Source organism: Gossypium hirsutum, chromosome D11 (assembly GCF_007990345.1).
Source record: "Gossypium hirsutum isolate 1008001.06 chromosome D11, Gossypium_hirsutum_v2.1, whole genome shotgun sequence".
Lineage (NCBI taxonomy): Eukaryota > Viridiplantae > Streptophyta > Magnoliopsida > Malvales > Malvaceae > Gossypium > Gossypium hirsutum.
Genome location: NC_053447.1, coordinates 58,789,377 through 58,804,502, shown reverse-complemented (window position 1 = coordinate 58,804,502; position 15,126 = coordinate 58,789,377). Strand labels below are relative to the sequence as shown.

The window sequence follows — 15,126 nt, the reverse complement described above, 5'->3', positions numbered from 1 at the left end:
CATAATTGAATCTCGAATACATTCAAAACATCTAATAATATAAAGAAACTTGTAATTAATATGTATTCCCAACTTTCTTTGAGGATTCACTCGTCTTTGTGCGTTGTGGTGGAGCAATTGGAACATATACTCACATACAAAAATTCAAAGATGAGAAATATTTAGCTCTTGATCAAAAACCAATTGTAATGAGGAGTATTTATAACTTATTGGCTTGATGCGTACAACACGTAAATCAACATAATCTCATGTTGAAATAGGAAGTATAGTTATCATAAGTAATGGTTTAGACATTAATTAGAGGTGTTTAATCAATAATTTCTCTAAACCATTATGCGCAAACTTTTACAAAAGTTTTTCAAATTCAATCAATAAAAGATTGATATATAAACTCATTAGTATTAGCAAGATGAATTGTCTTAATTGTATGATCTAAAATTAAATATTTAAACAAGTAATCTTGCAAACGATATGTTGCAAATTGATAACACATATGTGATTATTTTGTAGATGTATCTACCAAAATCATATAATATCAAAACAATCCACATGGTGGATGAATTGGCCCATATTCGTTTAAAAAATGCAAGACATTAAATCTCAACTTTAGCTAGTGAATTTCTAATAATCAATTTTCATTGAGAACAAGCAACATATGAGGATTCTTTTAAAGTAAAGAATCTTCTAGTTATTTAATGAATGTCCATATGAATTCTTAATTAATTTTCGCATCATATATGATCCAGGATGATTTAACTGATCATGCCAAGTAGTAAATGCATTTGTATTAATAAACTTCTGGTTTACTTTAACATGTGTTTCAATTGTACTAAATTGAAACAAATTAATAATTTAACTATCATTCCTTTTACTTTGTATCCACATATAAGTGCTATTGTGACATTTACTAATGGAAATGTTTAAATCAATATGAATATTATAATGTCACTAAGTCAACAAAATAAATATAATTTTCAAATAATTATATGCAATATTCGCTTCAAGGAATATGTCAAAATCTTCAAATATCTAAAAAAAATTTGCAACTTCAAATGCATCCAACCATAACGAGCTTTAGATAGAATTATCATATTTTATTCCTCATAAATAGATCTTTCATAGTCAAATATTTTGCTTCCAACCCCTTAATGGGGATGATAACAAAAGAAGATCACAAAAATTATAAAATAAATATAAATTAATAACCCAATCCTCTCTTTTTCATCCTTTTAAAATAGATATTTATAGCAATAGTGATTCATATGAAATATAACATTTTCCTCATTCACAATCTCAATATAGGATCCATTATAAATATCTTTTAAAACCAATGGATCAACCATCACAAGATATTAATATATTAGCTCTTCTAGAGCTTTCGACTAATTTTGTACTATCAAATATTGGAATAATATTTGTTTTTTTAGTACCAAATAAGATAAATACTTTCTATCTATAATGATAGAATTTATTACTACATTCTCATATCATTCCTCAAAGAATATTAACAGAAACAAAATATTTAGGCATAAGCCACATATGTAGCCAATAATCTTTCATATCACATTAATAACATAAGTTACCTTTACCCTTTGAAGAGTTATCTTGAGAACTCTCATTGTTCTCTTATTTATTACTATGTTCCCACTTTTAGTGGTCCATGATTATATTTTTTATTTTCTTTATATTTGCATTCACTTCAAGGAATGCAATAAATCTAGTAGGATAGACTTCTAAACGTCTCCATTGATTCTTTATTTCATAATCACTATCGCAAAACATGCGTGGATTTCAAATTAAAATCTATCTATTCATGTTGTCATGATTAGTCTCCAATCACATCTTCAATTACAACAACAATCATAATCTCTATATTTTCATATTTTATAATTGTTATGTACTGCTACATTCACTTTAGGGAATGAAGCAAGACTAGTGGGAAGAATTTCATTAGTTTTTCATTAGTAACCTATTATTTTGCCTAGCCAATAGAAGGTATGAGATCGTTCAAAAATACTGTTAAATTCATTTTCACAATATTGTTATTGCAGGAGAATATTAGATGTTTCAATCATATAGTGTAATGTATTCCTTCGGGGAATATATATAATACAAATACATGAGTATCTCATGTTATTTATATATATGGTTTTAATGTAAAACACATGAAGGTTTTATTCAACATATATCTTCTTGATCTGAAAAATAATATTATATTTTACTAAATTTTGCATCACAATGAACTAAGAGATAAGCTCTTAAAGAGCTTTTTACAGTTTGATGCAATATTAGCTCTTCAGGAGCATAGAATCATTTTATTTTATAACCTTAACGAATGCTTAATTTATTTTAAATAAAATTTTATTTATTCATATAAAAATAAAATGAATAGTTATAAATAAAACATATTTAAACAAAACAAATAATAAATTCATATCACTAATAAATCATTGTGGTTAGATAATATATATTTTATATATCATACCACAACAAAACAAAAAAAAATATTACAATGTCAAATTAAAATAACTTTATAGCTGTAAAAGTTTAAACATAAACATTTTCTAACCTCCACCTTTTATGACATAATTTCATCTCAAAATTTATAATGATATGAAATTATCATAGATAGGGTGAATATCCCAAAGTTCATGACAAGTAAGTATTTTTACTCACATTCCGCAATAATCATATATCTTAATTAAAATCAAAATTAAACCAATCAATTTTATTAAAAATGAAAAAAATATTTATCTCCACATAAAAATCCCAATAACTAATGCGTGAAGGATTTTATAAATTCATAGAGATACGGATAGTGAATTATATAAATTTAACTTTTTAATAGAAGTCAAATCAAATTTCAAAAGAAGTTGATTAGATTGACTTACGTTGCCATGGATGAGAAGTAGTGATTATAAACATCCTTTGTAATGAAGAAAAAGAGATCATCCTGAAGCAAATGTCAAAAAGCAAACTTTGAGAGTGAATCTTACTTCTCGATTTCATATAGATAACAGTATCAAATCTTTCACCATCCTTAAGAACAAAAAGTAAAATAAGTTAATCAAAACAATGATAGCGTATAATGAAAGAAGAATAAAAAATGATAATTAGATATGAAACATTAAATAAAAGAAACTTCCTGTAAAAGCTTTACATATTGCGTCAAAGATATTGAAAATCATGAAGGACAAATTTGATCGTCGATAAAAGAAACTACCACTTTGAGCAAAATCATGTTGATAACATGTTATAAAATAAAGAGAGATGGAGAGAATAAAGAACAAAGAAAATATGAAAGTAATAGATGATGTACTATATTGATTAAAAGGAATGATTACAATGCTTCATCAGAGTCTCTATTTATAGACATAAGAAGTATAAAAGAAGTAGAGATCTAATTCAAATAACTATTAGAATTTAAAGTAAATTAAAACTTTATCTTGATCATGATGGACATCCACCTAATAAGATATTCATAACATAAACAAAAATATTATTGATTTCACTTAAGGGTAAATGGGTCACTTTATATATATATAAATATATATATATTCTTTATCTATTCTTTAATGACGTTTTAATCAACCAAACAATGTAATACTATTATTCATATATATTCTATTCAATCATTAAAACAACGTGATCCCTATTACCTCTTTATTCTATTTTCATTGAATAGTCATTATATTCATACTCTATTCCATTCCAACGGACCAAACGTACTGTTAGTGGCTTGCGAAAGTACAATCAATATGAATCTTTAATTTCCTTAAATTTAGCTTGATCAGATCTTTAATATGGAGTAGAATAAACTAAGATCTTCTTGACCTAGTCTTTGAAGAAAAGCGGATCTCTTCACTTAAGAAAACTTGATAAATATTAAATCTTTTCAAAAGAGTCTTTTCTTGACTTTAACTTCTTCAAAAGCAACATCTCTTTAAATAAGGTACATAGATTAGATTAGTACTCTTAAAAACTTACATTGCTTGATTCAATCTCATCTCTAATTACAGTATCGTGATTTGCTAGTCAAAATCCTAAAAAATATGTAAGTAAATTATCAAGATATGCCAATCAAACATGCTAACAAATAATACAAGTTATAATATCTAGTTAGTGTTTATTTAAGTAGCAACAGATGTAGATAACAAAATTTATATTAGAAAATTATTTAGTAAAATTAATAAAAAAATAAGTATTGACATAAGTATGTTTTTTTTGGGTAAAAATTTATACTTAAGTATGTTTTTTTAGTAAAATTAATAAAAATAGTTTTAAGGAAAAGTTGAATTTATTTTTTAAAAAGGTAATTTATTTGAAATAAATATTTTTTTAAAAATAAAATCAATTTACTATTTTCAATATAAAGTGATAAGTTTTAATATTGTTATTTAAAAAATTGTATCAAATAAAAAAAATAAATAATTATGAAACTCTTTTAAAATATCATTGATTTATCAAAGATAACATTTTCTTTGTGTATTTATTGGTTGAAAATTTCGTATAAAAAAAATAAATGGTTATTATAATAGATAAAACATTTGGCATAAAATTAATTTAGAGTGTGAAAAGCATTTATGAATATATCCAGATTATATGTAGAAATATCTGTTATGTTTCTGAAATGTTCCAGCAACTAGTGTACAAAACCTCATTTTCTTGGCTGAAAAGATTCCCAACTTCTTTCAGCATTGTTTTTATTTTATTTGGCATGGAACAGTGAACTGCGCCTGAACACTGTCCTTCCTGCATTTAGTAAATAACAATCTCCATTGAAATTGTCATCGACAAAATTAGGATTTTTTATTTGGAGGGTCGAATGTAAGTGGTTGAGGTTGAAGTTAAATAAAAGGATTGAATCGAACAATTAATGGTTAAGAGGATCCAAAAGCAAAATATACCCTACCTATCCCTTTGAATTCGCCGGGCCCTTAAAAAGTAGAACTAAACTCGTAAAATGAAAGAATTAGGAGCATAAATCAATAGTTATAAAATGAAAGTAGGCCTGACCCGAAATTAAATTTTCATTTCCCAAATTGTCGGTGCTCACTACAGTACAAGTTTAAACATATATCCTCCATGAGAGTTTAATTCTCTAAGAAAATTAAAAATTAATTTTCAACCCAAAAAAAGTACTATTATTTCTAATATTGTAGTATTGATAATGTCATTAGCGATTGTAATACCAAAAGTAATTTAACGTACACACAAAAATGTAATGTGATTCAGAATTCAAATTCAAAACCTGGTACTTGAACCATGTTTGTCTCATTACCTCCCGAAACATGCACAGTCGAATCCTTGTCTCCCCTTTGAGATGAATCCTTACCGGTTTCTGGCAATTTTGGGTGGTTTTCCGCCAACGGCGAGCGATTTTCCGGCCCATCAGAAGGTGCTATAAGTGTTCCTTGACTGTACAAAGTGCTTAATTGATGAAAGTAAGGGCATGTCCTTGAGTCAAGGGACCTCTTCTTGTTGATATCTTTGGTTTTTCTGAAGTACTTGTTTATGTTTTCCCATTTCTCTTTGCACCTCTTTGCACTTCTCTTGTAACCCAATTCTAACATCCCTTGTGAGATTCTTTCCCATAGAGGAGCTTTTATGGCTGTTCCTTCCTTCTCATGGTCACCGTTGTTATAAAGACTGCACCTCAGGTTTATCAATGCCAACACTTCATCTCTTGGCCATCTCTTTCCAAGGTCTTCTTTCTCATTGGACGTAGGGTTTTGGGGAGCTTTATTTACCGTCAATGGTGAAGTGGGCGGTAATGGGTTGCTTTCAGCACTGACAGAATTAGGGTTTTGGGGAGCTAATGATGAAGTATCAGGTGTTTCCGGATTAGGGTTTTGAGGGGCTTGACTTTCTGTCATGGATATGGGCATGCTTTGTTTGTTTTGATGGGCGAGGATCATGGAAGATGGAGAAGTGGTAGACACTTGATCAACTTTGTTTTGGTCAGTGACAATGGGATTAGGGTTTTCTGCTACTGCCACTAAAGGAGATGAAGAAGCAATAGGAGGATTTGAACATTCACTTGGTACCTTGACAACATCTTCATTAACCCTTCCAAAACATTGCTTCTTAGAGGATCCAGTTTGTGAAAATTTGCTCAAGAATTTGATTATGGTGGCCTGTCTATCACCAGCAATAGCTTGTTCCTTGGCTCTAAGTTCAAGCTCCTGGTTAATCCTATCCAGCTCTTGCTTCTTCCAAGCTTCTTCTCTTGCAACTTTTTCTTCATCTCTCTTCACCATATCTTCAATCAGCTTATTATGCATCTCTTCCTGTTGGATCATCAACTTGTTCACAATATCTTCACAAAACCCTTTGAACAACTCAAGTTTCTTCACCCTTTTCCTCTTCTTCTTGTTGGCAGCAGCGGCAGCGTTGTTATCATCATAGTTTGCTTTGTTCTCAACCACTTTTTTGTTATCCTGATCTGATGATATTGCAGTGTTGTTTGCTGGTGAAGTTTGATATAATTCATCGATATTTCTTGAATCAGCTTCCAAATTCTGACCCATATTGTCCTCATCTTCCCTTGACTTTTCCACATTTTTGTTGTTTTCATCTGCAACAACAGCCACCTGCTGTTGCTGGCTATGATGATGATGAGGAGGAGGAGGAGGAGGTGGAGGTGGAGGTGGAGGTGGAGGATTCTCAGCTTGATAAAGTTCTTCAAGTTCACTAAAGATCCTGTAGTTTTTGCTGCAACTGATGCCGTTGAAATATCTGCTTTCTTCTTCAAATTTTTCTTTGCATTTGTCTGCACTCCTCTTGAACCCAAGATCTGCCAACTTCCTGCACCCACCATAATTGTGTGCACATATATATAATTGAACCATTACAAAGCTGCATGCCTATATTTATATATCAAACACTTATTCTTTCTATTTTACTATCAATTATTCACTTATAAAATACTATACCAAGGTGTTTTTTTTTGTTTATTTAATTATCAGTATCCCTTTTCTCTCTCTCTCTCTCTCTCTCTCTCTCTCTCTTATTAACAACGGCTCATAAATAATAATATCCCCACAAGGGTTAATGTAGATGATTTAATACTATCCAATTTGATTGTTTCATTGATCAAAATTTGAAGGGACTCTATGTATTAGAAAATCGAAGAAAAGAAAAGAAAACATGAAATGGATATATGTATGGTTTGTATGTATATACCTTGAGACATGTTCCCAAGTGAATTCTGGGAACCAATTTTCTATGCTAGATCTGACCCTCAACAGTGCAAGGACTTCATCATTAGACCAAGGATGATGATGATGATGATGATGATGAAGATTATCAATCGGTTCAGCAATGGATCTCTGATCTCTTCCATTAATCTCCATGTTCATACCTACCAAACTGGTGGTACTCTCTTCATTATTCTTCTGCTGGTGCAATGACTGCAAAAACTGACGCTGCTGCTGCTGCTGATGATGATGATGCAGCTGAGGGGGCACTTGCTGATGATGGGAGTTTGATGAAGAAGTGAACAAAGGGTCAAAGGAAGTGAAACCATTTGAAGAAGTGAAAGAGAGAGGGAGAAGGAGGGTTGTGGTGGTTCTAGCTGATGCTGATGACGCTCCTATGAATTGATGAAGCTGGTCTGGCACTCCATCAAACATTTTTCTTTTTCCTTTTACACTATCTTTCCTTTTGGGTTTTGGGGGGTTCAGTAAAATGGGAGAGGACTAGAAGGGCTGCAAAAACAAAACAAACACTCAAAAAACACCATAGCTGCCCTTTCTCTATCTCTATCTCTATCTCTATCTGATGCCTTCTTTGTTTCTCTCTCTCATTTATCAAGAATTTTGTCCTGTCATGGAAGAGAAAAGATAGCCCACCACACCCCTTTTGGTGGCAAGTGAAGTCACTGTCCAATGAGACCCCAACTCATAAATGTACCATTAAGGTTAGGTTCTTGCTGCTTTTTTGGATTAACATTTAATTGCTCCCATTCCACCAAATATACTTGCATTTCCACTTGGTATATTATTTAAATTTAATGAACTAATTATAAAAAAAATTATTATTTCATTATTTATTTTTAATTTTTTAATAAAAAAACTTATGTACTCAATGATTTAAACTTAGGAATAATAAAAGGCTTTGTTTTTTTTTTGTTTTAATTCTCTTAGCAAAAGGCAAAGCTTGAATATAAAGTTGAAGAAATTTTCTTGGTTTATTTGCTTCTTCTTTTTCTCCTAATGTTTTAATTCAAAAGTTTCATTTCTTTTTTGTTGTTTTTTTGAGGTTGTCGTCACTTTTCAACCGACTTCATTTGTCTCCTACAGCCGTTGATCTGTTTGACTTTCTTATCAAGTCAAACTTTCATCAATCACCTTTTTATATGTATTTCTATAAAACTCCTTTGGCAGATAAATTTTTAGGAAAACAAAAAATGAGTACATAATACCATAGTTTAAGTAAGTCCTTTTGTGTGTGTGTGTCTTAAACTAAATATATACATATGATTTGAGTGGAAACCAAATATTATTTTAAGTAAAATGAGAAGAAGGAAAACATATAAATATTTGTATAGTTTGGACCAATTTAACCAAATGTACACATTTAAAATGGAATTTTGGAAATGAATTATTTGAGGAATGGAAGAAGATTTAAAACAGGGGCATGATAATTGATATTAAGGAAAGTGAAATGTGAGAAGAAAGTGGGATCCAGTGAACAGGCATGAGAGTGAGGGAAACAACCAACAAAGAGGGGATTGGAAAAGGATACTTTTAATTTTATAAAATTATGTAATTTAATTATTTATTATATTTGGGTCCTTAGAATCCTATGCACTAGCTGATGCTGTAATTAACAGCAATGGTGATGGCAGGACACGTGAAAACATGCAGACATTGGGACCAAATTATTTAAGGAAGAAAGAGGCTACTATATCGCCCACCAATTTACCCAATCCTGTAAATTATATTTATATTCCAATCTTGATTCCACATAATATGGGTACTCATCCATTATATTTATATTTACAGTCTGATTTTTTAATCATTCCTTTGTTAAAATTTCATCTATTTTACTGTTAAAAATTAACATGACTAATGTAATAATTAGTCATCTACACGTTGATGTATAAAGATTATTTTTTAACAGTAACAAAAAGAATTTAATCTAACATATAATAACCAATTTTTCAATTTTTTAAATAAAAAAAAATATAATCCAATTTCGTTCTCGAACGTTACATTTACTTTGCCTACAGCTACTATACTGTCTTTGATTTGTGAGGGACAAAAATTATTTCAAATAATTGATTGTACGCGAATTAGATCTAAGTTGAAATGCTTAGATGTTGATAATCAAATTGGGCATTTAAAGATTGATGAAATAAACACATAGGAGTTAAGAGTACAGTAAGAATAGATTTCTATTATTATACGAATGTATTTCAAAATATATAAATAAATAAAGAGAAAATGTTTTCTCAAAGATAATAAAGTGTATGTATGAGTTTTCACAAGCTCACTGACCCAACAAAACTTGAAAACACAATGGCTTCAAGCTGTTTAAGTTTTAATTTGAATAACATTATTGTTAATATTGAAGGATGTGGGTTCGAGTGTACTGAAACTCATTATCCTTCTATTTATGGGTTAAAGAGGAACTACGAATAGTTTTAAGTATTGTGTCAAAAAAGATCAAATATGATAAAAAATCTATAATGAAATTGTTTAAAAAAAAAAGAAGAATGAACTCCTTAAATAATTTTAGGGTACAATGAGTATGAAGTCTCACAAAAGATAATTGAAACTTCATTGTCATATAATTATTTGCACCCCACCCCCTCAAACACCGTCACTCAAATAAAGGAATAATCACTCTAACAATAAAGTGAAAGTACAAAGGAATTACCTTAACAAAATGTTCTCCAATATAGAACAAGTTTAGCTCTCAAAATCAACAACCAACAAAGGATGTTCTCAACCCTTTATAGCCAACAAAAGTGAGCTTTAATCTTCTAAGTTTATCCAATTATCTTGTTATATTTTCATTGATACATGGTTACCGTGTAATGACGTAATTTTTAATGGTATTGAAAAATATAATTTCAAAATCTTTTTCCCGTAAATTGAGTTCATAAATATTAAATATGAATATTTATGGAGCTAATATAAAAATCATTTAAAGACTGATCTAGTAATTTTACCAAATTAATAGTTCATTAAGGTTTAGGGATTAAATCGTAAAAGTCCAATCACTATAAAATTTTAATTGACAAAAGACTTGGGGATTTATATGGCAATTAGTCAAAGGTCCAAAATAGTAAATAAATCATTTTCAAATAGGGATTAGTGGATGATAATGTTAAATTCATTAAGCATGATTTGTGATTTGTTAAGTTAATTAAATATAATTAGTTAAACTAATTAACCTATATATATATAACATCGTGGAAAGAAAGAGAAAATTTCTCTTCTATCTTCAATCTCTTCGCCGTCCACCACAAAGAAAGAAAATTAGAAACCTTCAGGGGTTTCTAACATTCCACCATATAAATTAGTCATTTTCTTGTAATTTTTATAGATTTGAGGTCATGAGAGCTTGATTTAGCTAATTTATGAATCTGTTAAAGTTTTAGAAAATTACCATTGTTGATTTCTTAAAGAATTAGACTTGAAATTGATAAATTTTAAGCTTAGATTATGAAAAGGACTAGATTGTAAAGTTAATTTAGTTAGTTTGTTAATTTTGTTACATTAGGAACCAAATTGAAAAAATGTAAAACTTGCCATGAAATTATATTAGAATTAGAAAGTATAAGGTCCCTAATGAGAATATATTAAATCCGATTTTAATTTGAAACTAGGAATTGAAAGTTATACTTATCCCTAATGAGAATTAGTGATTTAACAAGTTAGACCATCGATTTTCGGTCCAATCGATTCAATCATCGGTCTGATCGATTTATTATTAAAAAAATTAGGTAAAGAATTTTAAAAAATCTAAGAAAAATTGCATTAAAATATGTTGTTAGTTCCCATACTTTGTCAAAATTTGAGATTTAGTCATTGTACTTAAAAAGTTAGAAATTAAGTCCTCCAACTACTTTAATTTAAAAATGTCAATTCAATCATTGAAAATTGAAATCGACACGACTGTGTGCTACTGGTAATTTAGATGCATGATTATTGACACAACCACAATTTGTTACACGCTTTCGTGACTCTACACCACACAGCCTCAGTCTATCACACAGCCTAACCACATGGTTGTGTGACTCTTGTTTACTGAAATTTTAATATATTTTGTTAATTTTACAATTAAGTCCCTATTTATTCCCAAGATGTTTTAAGAGTTTTCGTAAGCTCGTTTGAGATTCGGATTGATGTGTAAATCATTGCATACTTGAGTTATGAATGTTTTAATGATTGTTTTGATTGCTAAATGTCGAATTTACATGTATTTGTTTTGTTATCTTCTGTAACATCCTGTAGCTCGAGTCCAGCGACCGGATCGGATATAGGGTGTTACATTTATTACTCTATTTTCTGTAAAAAATTGACAATATAACATGTTGATTAAGTGTGACATGTCATATGATTGATGAAAAATAAATATGTTAAGTTGAAAATTTTTAATAGAAACTACCAATGACTATATCGATTGAACTAGGAATTCTAAATTGAAAAACTATAAAAGAGAATTGAATTTTTAACTTTTAAAGTACAAGGACTGAATCTCAAATTCTGTAGAAATATAGGGACTATAACAGATTTTAACCAAAAATTTATAAACACATGGTAACATTAACAAATACTACTAACAATCCATAAGTAAAACCCCAAGCATTGAGCAAAACAAAAAGGAGATCAACAAGATCTCGCGTCCACAGTGGTCGACGAACGACGAGGGCGAGGGCAAGGGCAGCTTGAGGGGGAGGGGGTTTGGACCTTTTGGTGGGTTTTGGCAGGTAGGGTACTGGGGGTCTTTAATCTTTTACTTATTATTATTTTATTTCTTTCCTTTCATTTTGGGCTGGGAATTAGGTTTTTTAAGTATTGGGCTTAGCCCAGGCTGATATAGCCCAAAATTTTGGAAAACGGCCTGATCCATTTTTATCAGTTTTAATTTTTTTTCCTCTACTGGATTGCCTATAGACTGATTTTTAGTTTAATCAATTTGATTAATTAATTCAATTCGATTCAAACATAATTTGATTTAAGATTTAAGATTTTTCTACAATCGATTTAAATTAAATTAAATTAAATTAAATTAATACTATTTAATTTTAAAATTTCTGCTACCAACTCAGATATCAAGATATTATAATCAGAACAAAATAATTGACATTCATTATAATGGTGCACAGAAAATGTGGAGGCAAATAATTTTTACCAACCACTTACAATAATTAATATTAAATTTCATAATATGAAAGTGAAAAAATCCATGTATTTATTTGAATAAAATTTATTTGAATTATAAAACATAATGAATCCTGAGTCCGTTAAAACTATAGTATATTGGTAATGAACCTCTAGATGAAACTTTTCACGTGTGTGACCTAGTGACGTCTAAAGGAGAATGGAGTACAGAATGGTTATCTACGTGCTCCCCAAAGATATTATTGTCTGAATATGTGCTTGCAACACATGTTGAGGGAGTCGGATTCTGATCAAATCTCTTCGCAGTGGTTGTCGGTAGGGAAGTTCTCTCTTGCAAAAACGTATAAGCATCTTTTAAACACTAGTGGACCAAGGCAATTTGGGTATGACAGATTAATTTGGAGAGTTGTGACACCTCAAAAGGTGCGAGTTTTTCTATGGTTGCTTATCCAAAATAAACTTTTGACTAATTAGGATTTTACAATGAGACGTATGACATCGACTCCTTTTTGCAAACAATGTGGTTGGTCCTTGGAAATGCCAATTCACGTGGTGAGGGATTGCGGTTTTGCTCAGTCTATTTGGAAAACATTAGTTCCTAGGCAAATTTGGAGTTTTTTTTTCTTTAACTCAACACTTAAGAGATGAATTCACTATAATATCACGAATAAAGAGGAATTAAAATTCGGTGGAGGAGAATGGTCGATGTTTTTTGCAACAGTCACTTGGTTCCTTTGGAAGAACTGTAATGACTTTATCTTCAACAATGCTAGTGAGAGTAGTCAAAATTTAATAGCTTCGGTTATGGCATGGGCAAGATCATTTGGAACCAATGGCAACATAAAGCAAATGACATGCAAGTCGAGGACAAAAAATAGTTGGCAAAGGCCTGAACCAGGATGAGTCAAGAATAATATTGATGGCTCGATGTTGACAAGCAGACAAAGGGCAGCAATAGGAAGAGTGCTGAAAGGACCAAGTAGAGGGCGGTTGGTGGGTTTTGAAATGGTAACAGGTATGGTTGATATCTTCCAAATTGAAGCTCGGGATATCCTTAAAGGCTTGAAGCTAGCATGGATGAGAGGTTTCAGATAGGTTAAGTTGGAAAGCGACAATGCCATTTTGATTGATATTATTAGGAATGACTTTGCAACAAAGAGTAATACAGTGAAAGTCTAACTGATTCATGAGTGGTGTAATAGAGAATGACAATTTAAACTTCAACATGTCTTGAAGGAAAGTAACAAGGTTGCTGATTGCATAGCAAATGTAACAGGAAGTGAAATGAATAAATTGGTTGTATTCGTTGATCCAACTTCACATTTACCAAAGTTTCTGGAGGAGGATATTGACAACTCGATGCAAATAATGTCGTCTGGGCTCTAACTTTATTAGCATTTTATTCATGTTCTAAATCTTCTTTTTCACCAAAAAAAAATGAATCCCTTAACCAAAACATAACCCAAGAAAATACAAAAAATTGGAATCTTAAATATGATAAAGCAATAACCATAAAACCACATATTCATTAACCAATAAAATTCATTTCTAAAATCCCCTCAATCATTCAACATTCTGCAATCACTCTACACAGAATCAAAATTTTTTTTTCTTTTTTTCTTTTTTTCTTTTTTAACAAATTACCCCCTCACACAAAGTAAATTCCACTCAACACTTAATTCACTTAGTCATAACCTCTATACCAGTTTTCCCTGCAATGATGACAGAGGTAGCCATTCCTAAAAACAGCCCATGTTCCACTACACCTTCCAAGGCAGAAATCTCTTTCCCAGCTCCAAACCCATCTTTAATTGGATTCTTGAAATACAAATCCACAATGTAATTCCCATTATCAGTGACATAAGGCTTTTCACTACCATCCCCTACTAACCTCAACTTTGCTTCACAACCCAACTCTTTAAACAGCCCTTGCAGTCTAACTAGATTGTATTTCCAGCAAAACTGCACAACTTCAACAGGCATAGCTAGACCACTCCCTCCAAGCCCTGAAACTAGCTTACTATCATCGGCTACTACAATGAAGGAAGATGAAGCTGCTTCAACCATTTTCTCACGCAAAAGTGCACCGCCTCGGCCTTTAACCAAGTCAAGGTTAGGATCAACTTCATCAGCACCATCAATAGCAAGGTCAATACGGGGATGCAAGTCAAGGGTAGATAAGGGAATGTTAAGTGATGCAGCTTGTTCTTGTGTTCTTTTCGAAGTTGGGATACCTACGATGTTAGAAAGTTGGCCCGTGGAAAGGAGTTGGCCTATTTTGTCGACCACAAAAGCTGCTGTTGATCCTGTTCCTAGGCCTAGGATCATGCCTGATTTGACTGACTCAACTGCTTTGTCAGCTGCAAGCTTTTTAAGATCATCTTGGGAAAGCACTGGGGCGGCTTGGGACCTAATGGAGAATGGTTTCTGGGATGGGGTGCGTAGGTTCAGAGGGGTGCAGCGTAGGATAAGAGGGTTGGTGGAGGTGTGGTGGAGGGAGGAGAGGTTGAGGGATAAGGAAGCCATTGGTTTTTGGTGAATGGAATGAAAGCCTGAAAATGGGGTTGTAGATATGATGAAAGGTTGTGGTCAGTGGCTGTTGGATTGCATTTGCTTTGATATATGATCTGTGTTTGTTGGTTTTTGGAGAACTTGAGGTCAAAGATTGAAGGATAGGGAGAAGGGGCTGCTGAGATTTGGTTGGTTAATTGGTTAGATGATTACATTATTGGTTGGTGGGGACTCAATTTGTTTGTTTGAGAACTTG

At 31.3% G+C, this 15,126-nt stretch overlaps 2 protein-coding genes across 3 annotated transcripts; both read right to left on the bottom strand.

The window, feature by feature from the left end:
- Positions 1-5,012: 5,012 nt before the first annotated feature.
- On the bottom strand, positions 5,013-7,876 carry LOC107926820 (trihelix transcription factor GTL2). 2 transcript variants are annotated; one of them, XM_016857748.2, is made up of 2 exons: positions 7,186-7,876; positions 5,013-6,807 (listed from the first exon to the last, which is right to left on the bottom strand). In XM_016857748.2, the coding sequence occupies exons 1-2, from the start codon at positions 7,632-7,634 to the stop codon at positions 5,232-5,234; spliced, it is 2,025 nt and encodes a 674-aa protein (XP_016713237.2). In that variant the 5' UTR covers positions 7,635-7,876; the 3' UTR covers positions 5,013-5,231. The 2 variants fall into 2 exon arrangements, with proteins under 2 accessions (XP_016713237.2, XP_016713236.2); XM_016857747.2 differs by having other exon boundaries at positions 5,013-6,822; positions 7,186-7,788.
- Positions 7,877-13,865: 5,989 nt separating this feature from the next.
- LOC107926830 (probable ribose-5-phosphate isomerase 3, chloroplastic) lies at positions 13,866-14,885 on the bottom strand. The gene has a single exon (XM_016857765.2). It carries the CDS (start codon positions 14,883-14,885, stop codon positions 14,040-14,042), a length of 846 nt encoding a protein of 281 aa, XP_016713254.1. The 3' UTR covers positions 13,866-14,039.
- Between the last annotated feature and the right edge of the window lie 241 nt (positions 14,886-15,126).